At 40.6% G+C, this 19328-nt stretch overlaps 1 protein-coding gene and 1 long non-coding RNA gene across 4 annotated transcripts in view; one reads left to right on the top strand and one right to left on the bottom strand.

Moving 5' to 3' along the window:
* The window catches only part of LOC309444564, a 92226-nt gene that overhangs the window by 9716 nt on the left and 63182 nt on the right, over positions 1 to 19328 (bottom strand). Inside the window, exon 3 of the long non-coding RNA XR_014185081.1 lies at positions 6298 to 6393. This is a non-coding gene — a long non-coding RNA (uncharacterized lncRNA). The remainder of the gene's footprint in view (positions 1 to 6297; positions 6394 to 19328) is intronic.
* The window catches only part of CDYL2 (chromodomain Y like 2), a 59880-nt gene that overhangs the window by 16181 nt on the left and 24371 nt on the right, over positions 1 to 19328 (top strand). For 2 of the 3 annotated variants that reach the window (XM_082062494.1, XM_082062495.1), the window contains exon 2: positions 15586 to 16176. In XM_082062494.1, the coding sequence (XP_081918620.1) occupies positions 15586 to 16176 (591 nt within the window). Of the gene's footprint in view, positions 1 to 15581; positions 16177 to 19328 lie in introns of all 3 variants that reach the window. The other variant, XM_082062496.1, reaches the window with a different exon arrangement.

Here is a 19328-nt window from a genome sequence, read left to right as displayed (position 1 = left end):
ATAACATATCAGAAGCTACCCGTGGTATAATGCTTTGTGACGTCTACCAAGACATAATCTATAGCTTTTGACTCTGATAATAAGGGTAATGCCTGATGTGCTAGGTTCTGCTGTCACTTACAGGAACGTAATTTATGTATATTAAAAAAACAGATGTTATCTTACTATTTGGTAAAGCTGTGTTTCTCTTCCTTTTTAATTGAGGCTTTTGAAAACGTTTTCAGGTATCTAAAACCAAAAAATACCTTAGCATGTGGCCTTTAAGTGAAAATATTCACAACTTTGCAGAATGCTCGTGGTGCAAAAGCTTGTGGCTCTCTTTCAGGAACACAAAAGCATCTTAGAATCCAAAAGGGTGGCTGTACCTGTCCTTACGATAAATCTGTGCTGCTCATTTTTGTCTATGTGTAGCTCAGGAAAGCAGAACATCTCCCATGCGACATATGGATAAGGCAGTCACTTTCCTCACCAGCGGGGACATATTCAGGCAACGCATACAGTGATTTCAAGATCCTTTCTGACCCCAAACCACTTGTTCTCATCTGAATGCTCTAAGGCGCTTCCTCTGTGCTCAGCCCTGCTCTGCGCTTTTCCCATCCCATCCATCCCATCCCATCCCATCCCATCCCATCCCATCCATCCCATCCCTTTGTGCTGCTGTTGGAATTTCCTTGGCTTTGGGAAGCGCCTGGCAGCCCCCCCCGTCTCTCTCTGCCCTCCCCACCCACAGGGAAGCCTGGAAGGTGAGGCAGGTTGGCCACAGCTGAGTCCACAGAAATTTGGCTTTAAAATTAAGCTCAAGATGTACAGCCTTCATGTAGGCTAGGAAAGTCTTACAAGGACAGGGAAGTGCAGCTAATGGACTTTCATCAGTGAATGAAAATCTCATCAGTACTCCCTGGACCAGGGAGCTCAGGCCCCACTAATGCAAAGGACCAACTGAATCCACCTCACCAAGTTCCTTGCTCTCTGAAATGCAGAACTGGGTTATTTTGGTAGAAATTGACTCACTAGTCATGGATTTCATTTGAGAAAATCACATCATTTTTGGTTTGCTGTCTGCTCTGAAGTGACAGCAGTTCTTTTACGTACCCCAGCAGTCTCAACAAACTACTGAATAAGGTTGAGGTTGAGAAGAAAATGCTGCTACTTCTTCATTTCCCACAACACCTCTTATGGTGAATGACTTGTGCCTCGTGAATGGTCTCTCAGGTCAGCAAAACCAACTCCTTTCTTATTTTCAGGCACATGTATTTAAAGGATAGTAATCTTTGGACAGACTTGAATGTACTTTACTATGGTAAAAAGAAATACAAACCAGTAACCTCAAAGTATTTAAACTCTGATGAGTGCTTTATGTGCCTGCTTTCAGAACATTCCTAAAGTGTTCTGGTTTGTTTACCTAGTATTTTTTAATTTATAGCATGTGCTTTCAAAAAACCCAAACACTGAAAATGTAACTTTCATATATGACTTCTCTGTAAGGTTTTGCACTTACGTAGTATTATGATTCCAAATAAATATTTAGCACTCGAATTTTCACAAATGAGGATTTTGTTGTCCTGTTTTCAAAAGGGTGCAGATTTATGTGGATGTAAAACAGTTTGTAGACAGATGTGGGTAATGATATAGTTGTATGCAATGACCCACTATAGCACAGGGAAAAAGTGTTCTCTTTGTCCATATGACTGAACACATGCGTACAGATTTAAGATAATAAGTAATAAACTTTTGGCATAGCAGGAATAAAACGGGAGCACAGAACTGAACGCTGCACATCTTCCTCACATTTAGTTTTTCCATTTTCTTTAGTCAAAATTGTGCCATCTTTAAGAGATGCATTATTTTTCTACGCAATAAAACAAAGAAAATAGGTGACTTATATTGATCTGGTGAATGCGGTTATTATAGTCCTGCACTTCATAAAAATGTTCTTCCTCAAAATTATGTGAAATAATGTGAATTTGAACTTGGAACACAAGTGATGAACCCTAACACTCAGGATGAAATTTTACAATATGGCTTCTGAAGCAGCTACAAAATTTTAGACAGAGCCATCACATTAGCACCCAAATTTTACAAAACTTAAAGAACTATGAAGACCATCTGTTCAGTCAGCTGCAAACCACTTTGCAGGATTTAAGGTCTGGAAAATGAAATTACCTAGCAGAGATATAAAAGGTATCAGTGGCTGGAAGTTTACCCATCATAAATTAGAAATGAGATGCACTTTTTCACATTAAAGTTATAGCATTTTATTTATAGTACATGAAAGGTTCACTAAGAGCAATGGTGTACTTTCTGTGAATCACTGCAAATTAAAGTATGAAGATTTTCTAATAGATGTTGTTTAACTAAATCAGAATTTGGGACCTGATGTGGAACTGCTGAATGGAACACATTTTTGTGTCACCCAAAAGAGGCAGAATTGGGTAGAACTGCCCCTGCTGGCCTCCAGATCTGTGAATCTGGGAGCCTGTAGGTAAAGCCACGACAGTTAAATAGTCAAGTCGGGGCCATGGCACTGAAAGGGAACATCGTTCCTCTCGAATGGCAGTGGCTTTGGTAATTCTTCAGTGCTGTGGTGTATAAAACCTACTGCAGATCGGTAGGTTTTTTCAAAACATTATCAATACACTACATCCCCAAAAGTTTTTAACAGTTTCATGTGTTTCATTTTTAGATTGTACTACACAATAAACACATGAAATCCTAGAAAGCTCAAGCTCAAACATGCTGAGTCTCTTTCACCATTATTATTAGAACATCTGATGAACAGGACATTATTAGCCCTTTATTTTAAACAGTGGTTAAAAACTTGGAGTTCTAAGAAACGCGTGGTGGCCACCTGTTGAAGAATGAGTTGTAGTGTGTGAATGAACTACATACAGCACGTATCACTCTCATGTAGCAGAAATTTTCATTGCTTTAAACAGTTATAAATAAGCTATTTCAGACTATAAGTCTTTAGAATTATACATTTTCTCACTGTGCATGTAGCATATTTAGATTATCACAGGATGCCGTTCATTGAATGATTACTTACATAATTAGATTTTGTGTTGCTGGCTTACAAATCCTGTAACCAGTCAGGGGAAAGAACCAAAATCCTAATATACAAACCGGGGTACAAGAGAGCTTGAACAATCTCTTTCCTCTCTGAATATGTACCATAAAAAAACCTGAAGTCAAATTTTTACGTTGAAGAAAAAATGCAATTATGTTCCTTACACAAAACTCAAGTGGCTTATTGATTAACTTGGACAGGACTCTCCAGTGTTAAGATGTATGGTATTATGAAGGGTTTTAAAAAAAATCAGAAAGTACGTCAGCAAACAATTGTAAGAGGAAAGATTTCAGGCGTTTTTGTTATCTTGACTGAAAATGATTTCATGTTATATGGCCATCAGAGGAGGTTACTAAACACTTCAGATTGCTCATCTGAGTAAGAAAAATATCCACCAAAATGTAGAGATGTAGTGGTGATTGATACACTTTGCTCTCCCTTCCTGTCACCTTCGGAAGAGACTTTCCAGCCACTTAGAGAGGAACTGAAGAACGTTCCCCATTCATTTTTCGCCAGCGGCTGTCACCTAACTGGCATATATCCTTACAGGTGTTGTAAAGTATCTCAGATTGCCTTTGAAAGTAATTCACCAATGTGAACTTGCCTTTTAAAGCCTGCGCTGTTTGTAACTGTGCCCATTCACAGAATCAACAAGGCAGAAATGGCCAAGCTAAGGCAGCATACGGTCCAGCTGGTGTTGCATTTGCCTTGTGCTGGGCAGGGTGGGTTCTGAACGCTGCCTGGGACATCCCGCAGCCAAGGGAAAGGTCTCTTCTAGAATAACACCCAATTTTTATACTGCAAACTAACATCTTTGTCTTTGGGGCACACTGAGCAATTGTTAGCACCGCTCTGGCAGACACCCTGTACTAGATTTTGTGATTAACATATTCTGACCATTTAATTTTCAGAACAAGGAAAACATTACGGCACACGACGTATTAAAGGAAAGTGCTCCCTGCTCCGAGCTCCTGTTCTGCTGTTAAATAATAGTAATGATCATTAGTATCCATTTAGTAGGATAGGTTGGCACGGTGCTTTGTAACTATGAAAATAACCTTTCAGAGTAGTAATTGGGGAAATACAAACTCTCTAGGGAAATTTTTTGATTATGTAACAACGAACTGTCAGTTTGTTAAAATCCTTTTGTGACCACCTTGTTTCCTTGGAATTAAACTAGAAACTTTAACCATGTGAGTATCCTCTTCAAATCTTCAAAACATCACAATATAAAATACTTTTTTTGTCTTATCTAGAGGCAAGTTTAGTTGCATTTTAGATAATTTACCAAGTTTAGTTAATATCCCTAAAAATATTCCAAAAGGATGAGGTTTATGTTCCTTCATTAGGCTGTAGCTGGCAAGCATAATAAGAGCAATACTTTCCCCAATATTTATCAATATTTATTTCTGTTGAAGTAGTAAGAATATAACACTCCTCCATCACGATTGTTACTCTTTATTTCTACATTATTTTTTCTACAAACACTTTTGCACACAACTGCTCTTTGGTGGAAAAGACAGGTCAATGTGTGTTCAGAAATTCCTTATGTAATTCCAGAGCCATCTAACCCAGGTCTGTTCTTTTTCCCAACAACGTCATTTTATGAGTCTCTTACCCCTCTCAAGTATGCAAGGAAGCCCTTGGTCTTGTGAGGACGTTACACTGCATAATCTACTACAAAACCGCTAAGTATTATACAAGCAGCAGCTAGTACCAATACTACATGCAGATATGGCGCACAAGTTACTCTGTTGGCTTTTCCTATTTTTGTATTGCTCACTAGGCTTCAAAACAGATTTGCTTCATCAAAATTTTCATTTTGTAGACTGCTACACATAACAATTATTTCAATGCACCTTTCCCATTTTCAAACAAGGTCTGAAATCACTTTAGAGAGAGAGAGGATGCTCTTTTCAGATAAGGCACATGAAAATGAGGAGGAAGCTGCCGCTAATTCCCTCATTTGAGATGAAGAGCAAATACGTAGCTGCTATCATGGACCACATTGTATGTTCACACCCCAGCTTAGCACACCCCTTGTTCTGCTTATACTGTAAATACTGAATGTTCATAGAAACACTGAAAACATAATAATTACTCCACAATGGATCTCAGGATTAAAAAGTGCCCATGTAACGACTAAGAAAACCTTTTTAACCTTGTGATCAGCTGAGCTTTCTCCTCTGACCCATCTCTCCCTTGTACATCTCCGAGTAGACTGCTCTTGCCGTATGACCTGCAAGTCAGCAGACCCTGATGGTATCAGGTCCAGGACAGAAGGGAGTTCAGAGCTGCTTGTGGGAAACTCCCTTCCAGCTGCCCGGTGAATCTAAACTCAGCTTAACTGAGTTAGTTCATACACCCACTTCTACAGTTTGCATAGAACTCAGTTTTCCAAATGGAGCTGCTTCTCCAAGTGGAAAAGAATTAATAAAGTATTAGTAAATTATTAGTAAATCCTTTAGGTAAAATTTATGTATCGTAGAATCATAGAATAGTGGAGGTTGGAAGGGACTTTTGGAGATCATCTGATCCAACCCCTTGCTTAATGCAGCACCAACTTAATTAAGTTACTCAGTGTTTTGTTCTTTCAAGTTCTGAGTGTCTCTAAGAATGGATATTCCACAGCCTCTCTGGACATCTGTTCCGGCATTTAACTATATGTGTAGTTTGTGGTAGAGATGACCGCGAGAACATCAGAAGTTTATTAGAAGACTAATTAGGTGTGAGATTTGCAAGAGTCTCTAACAACTTATTAGCCATTTGTTAAAACTCCTTTTTGCAATTTCATAAACCATTTGCAAGTGGGATCTTAGTACTATATGTGACTCAGAGGTTTCTTATCTTAAAGCGTGAATTTAAGCATCCATTCATAAAGTACCTGGAAAAGCGTATGGGTGTTGGAGCACCAGTGTATGTTGGTCTCTGCACTAACCCTCAATTAATAGCAAGCAGACAGCTGCAGCCTTCCACAGCTGGCACAGTGCCACCGAGACAACATAACCAGCCTAATCCCAGTGAGACAAATGGAGGGAATACATCTCAGAAACCCTACATTTATAAAAATATAGTGGCCCATTCTACAGAGGCACATGGAACAAAGCCCTTTGCCACATCATTGCTGTAAATGCATCCAGGAGCAGCTGAAGTATTAACACAACCGCCAAGTTAGGAATCTGACTAACAAATACATGGAAAATTCCCCCAGTAATATATTCACCACTTACATATTCAATACTGCTTCGAGCACCAACATTTCTAAATGGTTCCTCGGCTTCATCAGAGTTCCAGTCTCACCCTGACGCTCGATACATCTGCATCACCTATCAACAAAAAGAGAAGATAGCCATGAGCATGGAGACGTGGCACACACCCGCACCACGACCCTTGGAGCAATCCGACAGGTATCTCGAGCAAGATCTGTACCTCTCCGCCAGAAAAACCCCAGTGGTGTTCCTGGGGACCTCCCTGAAAGGAGTAATGGATTCCAGCCCATAGCAACCCCTGCAGCTGGAAGTCCTGCCAGCACTTGGCTGCAACCCTATCATCAGGAATAATGACGGTCTAAAAGAACTCAGGACTCATCAATTAACACTTCCTTGGCTTGTGTGAATTACCAAGGCTGAAACAAGACTCGCTGAGGTCAAGGAGTGGTGAGCAGCTGTTGCCAAAGAGCTTTCAAGAGGATGTGGGGCCTGAGGACAGCAGAAGGGTCACCGTGGTTGTCCCCACCACAGCTCCTCCGATGGCAGCTCCCAGGGGACTCTGCCCATGCGGAGGAGCTACAGCAGCGTAGTCGGTCTGACTCAGGCAGACATTTGTACAGCACAGATGTGTTAGAGCCTTTCGTCTCCACTGTCAGCAAACATCCTCACACAGAGTCCGTCTAATTGCTCCAAAACACGCTCTCATGTGAAATCAATGAATATGCTTTTATGCCTTTGCACCTCCCCATTTACAGCACCGTCCCCATGTTTTACATGCAGATTTCTAACTAGCTGCACTCTCAGATGATTTTAAATGCATCTGTCTGATGAACGCTGACAGCTTTCAGAGCTGTCTGTCCTGCTGTCCGTAAGACAGCTGGTTCCTTCCAGGCACCAGCAGTAAGTTGGTTTTACACTGGATGGAATTCAGATCTCGAACACAGATTAAATCTGCAGTGCAAACCAATGCAATAATTGAGGCCAGAACTTGGCCTCCTGACCCTGCTCATCTGAATGCTGTTTCTGAGGGGATAATGATGTATTCTTCTTCCTTTTTGACAATTACTCTTTCACAGATAATTTTTGAAATTTTACCTACCATTCTTCTGTGATGTTGCAGTGGTATCCTGGATACTTATAAAATTCTGTGCTCTTATCGTGCCATTATAGTTGCCTAAAGCATGTTTCTTTATTCCTTTTTTCTGCTCTACCTTTCTTTTTGGCTCATTTCTGTATTCTGCCATCACATCAGCTTCATTTGTGTAACCAAGAAAATGAAGAATTCTTCTGAATTCTGAAAGAAACCTTTGTGTTTCATGACTTTTTTCTCTACTTTACAAACTGCTACTTCAGCTTTTCACTCAGAGGATCACCCCTCAACCTTCTATAGTGTGCAAAGTTATCTATTTTTAGCCCTTCTGAAACTTATCCCTGCGTGGTATTATTCACAAATTTGATGGTTACTACCTTTGCTATATGGATGCTCCAAACCAGTAGCTTTCTATCCTAGTTTGGATAGAAAACATGAAAGGGATATATGATTTATCCTTCTGACATCTCTTTATCCCTGTCCAGCCATTAATATAACACGGACAGAGTTCTTCATCTTCCTCTCCCTCCTGTCTCAGCGACAGGGGAGATTTTACCATCCTCCTTCATGTTCAGGCCTGTAGGCTGGGAATTCTTCTTGGCTTGCTGCTCTGGCAAATACGTATTGATCATTTCAAAAATACTTGTCTCTCCCTGTATACAGCAGCTAGAAAACAAATCCTGTCACTGGATAGTCTTTACACCATACTCAAAAATTGCTATTCCACATCCTGTATCTTGGAGTAACTACTTAATTGTCCATTTGTCCTGTTTTGCAACACAGAGATTTAACTTTTACCAAGCCATCATTTCGGTGGAGGCTGTGTTCCTCAACATTATCTGCAAAGCTATTACATTGTCCTCTTTCAAAGGTCACCAAAATTCACTTCAAAAACTTTGGTAAGAAGAGTGTGGTGTACAATGGTGTCATAGCATATTCCCAGACAGCAAACAGGACCACGCAGTTGCTCACTCACCTCTCCCAACTTCCTGTGAAAATCAACCCCATCCCAGCCAAACCAGCACAAATGGCCACTTGGACTGACCAGTATCACCTTGTACTCCCAGCACACTGCACCCTCCTGTTGTCTCTCATCTCTCTGGTGCATAAGCTTTGCAAAGCCAGCAAGCCACACTCGGACCTTTCTCCTCAGTTGCCACATGGAGCTGGCAAAGCCTCTCTGAAGAGCTGAAGCTCATGGTTACACTGAAATCCAAGTCCTCAGCACCTATGGAAACCACTGAGTGACAAACAGCTCCCCCAAAATCTAGGCCTTCACCTCTTGGTGCTCAAGTTTACCGCTTCACTGCAAAAGGGCTAAGAAAATATTTTTCTACGTACCACACGAGAATATGTGGCTTATTTTATGACAGTCGTACCAGTAGCGTTTGTAAAGCAGTGAGTCAGTGGTAGTGCAGCAGAGTAGTTCAAATATTTATTTATACTGTATGATAGCCGGACCTTTGTATTTTTTAATGTGGAATCGTCACTTCTGGCTAAGCTTTGGGATGGATGTAAAAGTGTTGAACCGATGTTCTGACCTTAAATTGAATCTGCCTGAAGTCCATATGGTGGAGAAAAAGACTTGAGTGAGCTGTACAACAGGACACTAAAATAAGCTGAACGAGGTAAAGGAAAAAAACTGCACATGAACATAAACCAGCATTATTCTTTTTTTCTAATCATATCAGGTGAAGCTTTTATGTAAATTAATAATTGCTTCCTGCATTTCTGGACTTGCTTTAATGTTGGTGAAAAGCAACCTTAGTGATAATCCTATTTTTATTTTTTAACTGCTGCTTACACATTTCCACATCTGTTTGGAAACATGAGTATTTTTAAACAAATTCCAGGCCGTTGTACTGAAAGAACTGTGATGTGTCCACATAAACACTGGTTGGCTTAGAAGTCTCCTCAAGTCCTGCTCCTGTTCCCATAAACTGCTTTTAAAATACAAGTAAAAAACCTCATGGTTTAAATCCCAGGGATTCCTACTTTGATTTTACTTGGATCTAAGTGGGAATCACTCCGCTGACTTACAGCACTGTGAAGGAAGCAGAGGCCGAATTGGGTCCTTACCAGGTTGTGCTGAACTCTTCTGATAAACACACACATTTCCCACACACGTACTTTCAGATGATCTAAAATTCTGGAGAATCCCATTGAATTCAGCAGAGAAACATTTGAGGCAGAAATCCCCGGTATTAGCAAAGCTGAGAGCCACACACGTGGCCAAACCAGCCAGCTCTTTGTAAAACTTAGTAAAATGTTTTGTCTTCTTGAATTTAGATTTCTCATTCATCTTTTAGTCATCTGTGCTTGTCACAGAAATAGACTGTACAAGAACAGTTCTGCTTCAAGCAAACTTCAGCCGTGTCTCAGTTCTCCTACATTAGCAGCATACACTAGCTGTGGTTTTAAATCTTTCTTACGATAGTAAATAGGAACAGAATTTATTTTTTACTTTGTTGGCCTACAAAGCAGGGAAATATCTGTTGTTTCTAAATTTAAAGTGTGCGCTATAACGTTCTAAATGAATTTAGCAGGATAGTAAAAGTTACCAGCTGTACTTCAGTACTGAAATAAAAGTAAGCATTTGTCATCAAATTCAAATGTTCTAGATAGCACTGGAACAGATTCATTCTGAAATAAATTGTGCCAGCAAGTTCGTAGAGAGTGTGTTCAGATCTGACCACTTTTTAACTTAAAGGACATCAAGAATTTGGTATGGCCTGCTTCTTGCTTTCCTTTCCTCAAGAAATATGAACACTGAAATAAAATAATGAACTGATTTACTGTACAAAAGCAAGCAGGGATTTTATAAATGAGATACATCATTATGCTTTAAAATGCGTTATAAATCCTGCGTTCTTTGGATTTCCACAATGTGTTCAATGTGTTGACTGATGTTTGTAAGTGAAAGGGATTTAAACCATTTCCAGAGGAGCAGCCTTAAGGAGTTCTGCCCCACATTGCATGACAGTTCTTTTGATGACACAAGTTCAATGTGGACTACAAAGGAAAAGATCCTGCCCTTCCTCCATAAAGAGAACATTGTCAAGATTACCTTAACCTCCTGCTAAAGAGTATCTTCATTTTTCAGTGCACTTTTCTTGCACCTCTGAAAACTGTCTTCCTTTCCAAATGAAAAGCTAAAATGTTTTTTACAAAATGATTACATTTAAGAATGAACAGCTGTTGGCTGTGCAACCTATCAGCAGTAAGCCCGGGCAGAAATATGTTCTATATCATGAACATAAGCAATATGAAAGGGCTTATGTGATGAAATACCTTACGATTGAAGGGACTACATGTTGACCAAGAAGTCGCTTTCTGATCCCTGTGTCACCTGATAGTTTTCCAGTCCTTTTCCAAGGGACTGTATCAGTCTATATAAAAATGCCCTTCTTCCAGTGCAAGATCCTTGCCGATATTATTATTCCTGTTTGCTCCAAAAACCACAATGATTGTGGCACTTCCACTACAGGTATTCTTTACACCCATACATTTAAATATTCTAATAAAAGAAGGCGATTTCGATTACACCCTTAAATTTATAGTGGGAGAGAGAAATCGCTTTAACAGACTGGGAGATCTGTCAGTGAAGTCAGCAATGGGGACAGATGGCACCAAGGGGGGAAACAGAGCCCTTGTTGGAGCTGGAGATGTGGCACCAGGACAGTTCTCAAAAGAGCCAGAAACAAACAACTGAGAGAGCAGAGCGGAATTTCAGTTTCAGCGAGACTGAACTTCAGAGAAGGGTGGGACTTCCAAGAAAAATGGCAGAAGGACAGTAGAGATATGAGTGCGTCTCCATGGAGCTGTGGTTGGCTGTTTTTTTGGCAGGCCAGCAGCCGGCTCCATTTCATCTCAACTGCTCAGAAAGGCCAGAAGAGCCCTCACACAAGGGGAAATCTTGTTGCTTGTGTGAGCACGGAGCAAGGCTGATCTTTCCATTTCTTTAAAACACCTGCATGCCGGGGAAGGTAACTAAGAGAATATACTTAAGCAGGCAAAATGCTGGGTCCACAAAAGTCCTAGGAATGTGAAAATACCACTTTTAGCAGTAACTTCTAATTGCCACTTCACTACTGTAACATACATCTGACTTGCGGTGCATTTCTGCTTTTATAAACCCACAACGTGGGATCACGTAGCCGGATCCTCCACGGTGTTACTATGCGTCAGGAGGGGAAGATCGAAGTTGTAGGTTTATGTACAGGGAGCAGCAGGAGCTTTTACAGCATTTATTTGGTCTGTCCTAAGTCTTCATACGTATGTGTTGGAGGACACGTATACTCAACGCAGTGGTTTGCAACCATGTGTAACATGAGCTTGATGACAGCGAAAATGCAGAACTTTCAGGATTTCCCTAGGAAGCTTAACACCTCTTCTGATTCTGAGAACATTGCCAAAAATTAAAAATCCATATGCTTAAAAAGAGAAAAAAGGAACTGAATACAAAGCAGTGTCTTCTTGATATTAACAGGGTGTTGGCTGAACTTCCCGGGAAGATGTCCTTTGACGTTCTGCCGGTGAATAACGCAGATGAGGAATGTCTTCCCCTTCATTTTTATGACTATCTAGCCCTTTCGCTTTCATTTTGACCTTTCAGGTGACTAACAAATTTACTCCCAGGGGGGTTTCAGAGCTGGCACATTGATTGGATCTACTCTGGTTTTAAACTGCGGGTCAGATTCCGAAGAGAGTCCCAGCATCCATTCCACTATTACTTTTCTAACGTGAACACTGACTGCTGCACAAGATACGGTGCCACATTTTTCGTACATCTGGAACAAATGCTCCAGTGACCAAATATTGAGAAATTAAATACAAATACAAGTTACAAATGCAAGCAAGCGATTTACCACTAATTAAATACATTATTTCTTAAAGCAAATGCAACAAAAAGGAGGAAGATAGGGCAATAATGAATTTTTAAGAGACAAACATGTTGAATCCGATGACCTTTATCTCCCTCAGAAATCTTACTGTCTTTCTTTCCTTGGTACTTTCTTCAAATACCCTTCAACACCCTGAGGCACAACATGGGACAAAGACCTCCAGTGGAAAAACACATAAAGCAGTACAAGTCCTGTAATTTATAGTAATGAAAAGCAGTTTTTCTCGTGCATGTCATGGACTTGGTGTGCTCTTCTGTGCTGGGCACTAACAGAGACCATCTGAGCATCACACACTACAGCTGAAATAGTTTACATAGATATGTGTGGTCAAAGAAGAGGAGATGACATGTTTTTCTTTTGGAAGTCACTAAGTAGATAGGCAATTTTCCAAATTTTTCTGTAAGTTTATTGATCTCCTGGAAGGTGTTTTACTCTACAGACATAAGCACTTGATCGCCAGCTCACAACACTTACATTTATGAAACTCTACATATTTGTACTGTAATCAATTAGTATTTTTTAAATTTCACATTACGTTTAGAATGCAAACTTTTAAAGGTTTAATTTATGACTTTCATCCTAGTTTGTGCAGCTGTGTATAGCGCTAGGTTTAAGGCTGGCTGGAAGCTGAAACGAGCGTTGCAAATGCATTTGCACAGATGCCGTGGTCTTGTTCTATTTTTTCTCTTTAAACATATTTATATAGTAAGATATCAGCACCTCAATTCATCCGGAATTAGCTGGGGCAGGAAGAGAGACAGAGTGAGTCCAGGCAAGTCATGGTCTATGTCACTTCTAGCGCTGTCTTAACTGTGATACCCTTGCAAACTTTGTTTGCAGTCATTTCAGTTGTATTAGATTTAACTACTTAGTTTTCCAACCCAAGTATACTGAATTCAAGGATTTGCCAAACTGTAAGTACCAAGGTGACTTTTGGGAAGATGTTATTCAGTTTTCATTAAACACAGAACTGAGGGGGAAAATGGAAAATCAGACATCGAAGCCGTAGATGTTTTCTGCATATGCTCATAATTGTGTGTGGCTTACTCTAGGGAAGGAATGGAAGTATTATTACCATTAATCACTTGCTGTCACAGAATTATTTCTCATTAAGAAAACTCATATGAATTTGTGAAACCTGAAGTAAATGCAGCAAGATTATAACTTTATATACAACCTGTTAAAACAAATACACATCATAAAAAAATAGTGATGTTTGTTATTACTGTGGACTGTGAATAGAAGAAAAATGGGTCAGAAAGTACCAGGCGTGGGCAAAGACCTGATATTTCTGCCTCCACTGAAGCACTTCACTGTACGCAGTGCAAGAACACAATGGCACTCTGAAGGGGATAAATACCAATGAAGAACTTAAAACCCGGGAAGGAAAGGGACCATGTTGAGGGGTCGGGTATGTCGGTGCTGCCCTCAGATGCATTCGGTGGTGAACAGTGAGGACAAGAAAAATGTCTGCTCAGACTTTTTATGCATCATTAGTCAAACCAATGGGAATGATGGCTGAACCAAAAGCTCAAGGAAAACAACGAATTTTGGATCAACCCACTTTTTTTTTTCATTTTCTCCCCAGCAAAACAATCAACTGAGAAGGGGGTTGACTAGAGACAAAATATTTTGTCTTTGGTTTATTTAGTTCCTCTTTATTTTAGTTTTGTTAGTTAAATTGGAAGTTAAACATCAATAGCTTTGTTCTGAAAATGCTGTAATGAAATGTTTAGTCTTTCCCAAATATATTTGCTTTCTGAATATTTTTTCTGAAACTATTTATTAAATTTGACTCAATTTCATAAACACTTTTATTCTCCCTTCATGATGTGTTGAACTGGTTAATCACATTCTCCATTGCCAGTATTTTGTTTCCCAGAAACAAAGACCACTCATGTTTTCTTCTTTTAGGCTCTTAATTGAAATGCATAATGCCTCATCACCAAAATACTTGAGTGTTTTCCATATTAAAAATGCTCTCCAAGAAACCTCTTCCCTTCACTTTTGCTCCCTGTAAGAGAGCAACAACATGAACCTGAGAAATCAGTAGAGTTTTAAATTTAAAGATGAAGTGCACGAGTGAGAAAAGGTGAGGCTGAAGAGATACTTTCTGCATGCAACTGTGACAACAGGAAGGTCTTTGTCCATCCTTTCTGAGGTTCCTCCCCATGCAGTTGGTGAAATCCCTTGAAAGAAAGGCAGAAGCTACTCAGAGGCATCATCAACCTGACACAGAATTTGCGTTCCAAGTGCAAACTCCGGCATTAAAAAGGGAAGGGAATGCCCGTATTGTTTAGCTAGTACACACGGAATAGCTCTAAACCAGATCCTCTACAGTAATGATAGCTGTGGTCCGCTGAGTTCTGCAGCAATTTAATTTTTTCCGCAGGACACAAACATATATATTTTGCTCCTTGTTATAGTGAGCTGCAGTAATTAAAGTAACAAATCCACAGACAACCCATAGGCCACTGCAGCGTTCCAGGGTTCGACGTACAGTCTTCTGGCCAGTCCCAAATAGGAGGATGAGAAATATTTTAAAGCCAGGGATAATTTGGACAGCTGCTCTCTATAAATTCAACAAGACCATAATAAGTCTATTAGTTTGACAGTTGAAAGCCACACATCCCAAATGAGGGGGGAAAAAATGCCAGTTCATTTTTTTGAGTAGTTTTCCTCTTTTGAGACAAATGATCTCAAAGTTGCCTGGGCTGAGCTTCAGTTAATTGTTTCGCCACACTGAGCAATCCTGAAGGGGACTGTGCTAAATTCATAGTCAAGCTGGTGCTTTGCTTTGCCTCTGTGGTGGTTCTGGGCGGATATTTGATAAGACAGAGCACGGGAACGAGCTGTTTGGGATGCTGCAGTGGAATGTGCTGGAGCTGGAGGAAGAGTGTCCACCAGGACTCGGCCACACACGTCTGAGCACAGTTCCTGTGTAAATGAATGGAGACAGAAGTATAATGTTCAGTTGCTAATTACATTTAGACTACTTTGGGGAACCCACCAAGATTTCTATGAATGTACAGTTGCAGTCAGCGTGGTCTCTGTAGGATCCAACGGGAATGGAGTGTTGGGTGCGTCCTTCAAATCAAGGTGCATTTAAATCTGTGAAATCGGTTGCTACATTTTGGCTAGCCTGGGTAAATTTCCATGTCAGAGTCAGTTCATCTTTTAGACACTGTATTTTAGGAGAATCTCCTGAATACTAAGGCACCTTTACAGCATCAGGGAGGCCTTCCTAGCTACAAATGAAGAACATCATGACCAAACTGTTTTTCTTTCTAATTTTTGTTTTCTTCTTCTAGGTAGAGAGGATTGTAGACAAAAGGAAGAACAAGAAGGGAAAATGGGAATATCTCATCAGGTGGAAAGGCTACGGAAGCAATGAAGACACCTGGGAACCTGAACATCACCTCCTACATTGTGAGGAATTTATTGATGAGTTCAATGGACTACATGTTACTAGAGAAAAGCGATCGAGGCATGGGAAACAGGCCAGCGCTCCCAAATTTTTACGGGAAAGCCGTGGATCATCTGTTGAGAAAATCCCACATAGACCTTCTGAATCCGGGAAGTCTAAAGGGTCAACACACAAAAGGAAGAGAATTAATCCATCTCTTCAAAAACAGAAAAGAGGATACGCAGCAAAGCCAGCATCTGCTAATGACAGGGCTGCTAAAACTGTGACTTACCGAACTACTCCCAGCGGTTTACAGATCATGCCACTGAAAAAGCCACATAATGGGCTGCAGAATGGAGATGGCAGTCATGATAAAGATTCTAGACATTTTGGGAATGGCTCACAACAGCAAAACATGGATTTAAATGATCACGACGGAGAACAAAATTTGCCCAGCGTGTTGGAAGTTAATAACGATTCACCAGTTGTGAATGGAATTGGTATGTGATTTAAACAACTACGGTCTTGGGGGCGGGGGGTTAATTGCAGCAATGGCAAACAGAGAGTCCCCTCATGGAAAAATCATTGTTATGCTACAAAAGTGATATGGTGAGAGGCACATAAACAGGTATCATGTTCTTTCACCGTATATTATACCATTTCCTTATCAGTTGGCTTTTCTCCTTCCATTTCCCATGGAGGAACACAAAGCGGTGTGGGTGTTGTTACACACCTGCGCAGCGTAAAGTTCTTGTGGGGAAATGGTGACCAGGCATGGAGCGGGAATGACAAAGGAGGTATGGATGATACATCACCAGGTAACAAATCACTTCTCAGTTATGTGTGCACAGACCCAGTGGTCTAGAAAGATCCAGATTATTTTAGAAACGTAATTAATACCACGCTTGCTAAAGTATCTGGTATGTCTGAATAACATTCCAGTTCCTCAGTACTAATGCCAGTCATACTCAGGAGTACTCAGAACTGGCAGGTCCTTGTCTCTGCCAGTGGCTGGATACATCAAAAGTCACAGGACATGCTTTATGGGAAGGTACAAACAGCCTTGACGTGAACAAGAAGATACAGGAGAAATTTATTCCTAATCCCCATAGTCACTGCCTGGCGTAGTTCTAAAGAATAAAGGTTTATGTTCTCTATAAAACACTATTCAGTTTAATGCAACTAAGTAGCTTCTCATTATCAATATGTGTCCAATCTTTTTTTTCTTGAATCTTACCAAACTTAAAGCTGCAATGGTGCTTTGTGGCAGTAATTTCCAGGAGCTAACAGTGAGATGCACATTTTATTTCAGCAGGTTTTTGGGTCTGGTGTTTTGTGTGGGGGGTTTTGACCTTTACTTTCATTGAATAAGCTCTTGTCCTTATATGAAAGGAAAAACACTAAGACGTCCTGTCAACCTGTTGGCAGCCCCATCCTTTTAAGCCTTCCTACCACGTGGAAGTCTTCCAAGATTCTTGGTAGTTTTCAGTATCCTCTTGTGCATTCGGTGTGTGGGGTGTTCTTTTTAATACCTTTTAAAAACAGCAGGAGCTTTCCAAATGATTTCCTACTGCTTACTGATAGAGTGGCGATACAACCTTTTGAGTATTATTTTTTCTGCTGTTACACACTGCATAAAGGTTTTCATTGAGTAATACACAGTTGCTCTCAGGTTTTTTTCCTTGCTGGTTACAGTTAATTTAGAACACAGCTATATGTATGATTCCTTTCATTATGCATTTAATCTGCTTTACTGTTGCCAATTCATCTTTTTCTTATGACTCAGTGAAGCTCTTCAAAATCTTTCCTAGTTTTTACTCTACTTATTTTGTATTCCTTTCAAATTTTCCTCTCATACTTCTCTTCCCAGTTCATTAATACGTACATTAAATAAACTAATCCTTCTGCAGGTCCTTGGGGCAGCCAACTACTAGTCACTTGACATGATGAAAAGTAACCATTTGTTCCAATTATTTATTTTTATTAGCCACTTTCTGTAGCCCATGATAGCACTCATTTCCTTAACGGCTTCTTGTGAATTGCCCTGCCAAAAACTTTTCAAAAGTCAACGTCAATTATATCCCCCCGCTTCCCATTTTCCACCCTACTGGCAACCCAGCAAATGCACCTTGATTTGGGAAGCAGAACTGACCTTGCCCAGTCTGGTGCCTCCTGCAACTGCTGGGACCTTCCAATCCAGCCATCAAATATCTTGTTACAGGCTCCCAAACCAGCAAAATGTGTGGTCAGCTTTAAATGCGTAAGTAGCCCCAATGATGTTAATGACACTTAAAACTGAGAGTGCAGGCTTTTGTATTTTGATGAGTTGGAGCTCACAGGAGACTGCTTAAAAAGTTACCTGCTTCAAATCTCATTACAGATAAGCATAAAGATTTTTTTCTTTGATTTCTTGCTGTTTCTAATGATTTTTTTTTAATCATTTGTTTTATGTTATTCATTGGGGAAGTTCTGACGCAAAACGCGTCTTTAGGAATGCATTAATTCCCATATTTTACTGCCTTCTTTTTTTAATGAAGAAATAAATGGCTACAAAGAAAGGTCAAACGAACCTTCCATTTGTCCCCACAGGAGCTAATAAATGGCATCCACCACCCCCCTTTTTTCAGAAGCAGCCGGGTGTTCTGCCATGACCAGAGGGCTCCTGGCCTGGACACTGATGTGTGCAGCTCCTTAAAAACATTTCTTTCTGATGGTTTTTGCATTCTCCAAATCCATCACTCACGTACTTTGTTCTCCTTCCTCCCTTGCATTCTGACCTCCCTGTAGGAAAAAGCAAGAGATCTTTAAATCTCTGCCTGGTTCTCATCTGAAAATCCCACACTCAGCAGCACTTCCAAGGTCAGAAATCCCTCCGGTCTTGCTTTGTGATAACCCAGCACGTGCATAGTGCAGACACAAAGAGGAGAGAACAGTCTGCCAAAGTAAGAGCAGACAGAAACTGGTGAAGAAAGGCCAAAATAAAAATACTAGCTTTTTTCTACTATTGCCCTACTAGCTTGAGAGAAGTCACATTTCCTGCTACAGGATTTTGCATCATTTGAAATGTCAAATTGAAGAAACTCGCACTACTCTTCAACAAGCCCAACAGTTTACTGAACTCCCTCAGAATCTACACTCACAGGGAAGGAGCACAGAAGATGCCAGTGTGATTCTGCCCTGTGGCCTGTTAGCATCACAAACTCATTTTAAAACAGACAGATGTCCACTAAAACCAATCTGAAATTTTACAAATTCCAAAAGAAGAAAGTTTCAGAGAAAAACGCCTGTTTGTTGAATAACAGAAGTTTTGTTCCAGGCATCTTGGGTTTCAAAACTTTCTCCAAATCTAAGCCAAGATGCCAAGTCTTTGTCCCTCGAGACCGGGAGCAATGTGGCGGCTGCTTGGCAGGACTCCCGCGTTCGGCTGTGAGGCTGCCAGCTGTGCCAGAGGTTTCAGGCCGTCTGCCATCGCGTCTGGAAGCTGAAAGCCCAGCGTGTCCCATCAGCGCTGCCAGGGCTGCCACACACTCTATGCAGAACAACGAGGGAGGCTGGGGGACCCAGGTTTGGCTCCCAGGCAGCCTGTGCAGAATCCGATGAAGTAAAGATTTGTGTCAGCTTTGAGACTGGAGCCCGAATGAATGTCAGACTC

Source organism: Streptopelia decaocto (assembly GCF_964273445.1).
Source record: "Streptopelia decaocto genome assembly, chromosome: 11".
Taxonomy (NCBI): Eukaryota; Metazoa; Chordata; class Aves; order Columbiformes; family Columbidae; genus Streptopelia; species Streptopelia decaocto.
The sequence above is the reverse complement of the archived record's forward strand: the minus strand, read 5'-3'. Positions and strand labels throughout refer to the sequence as shown.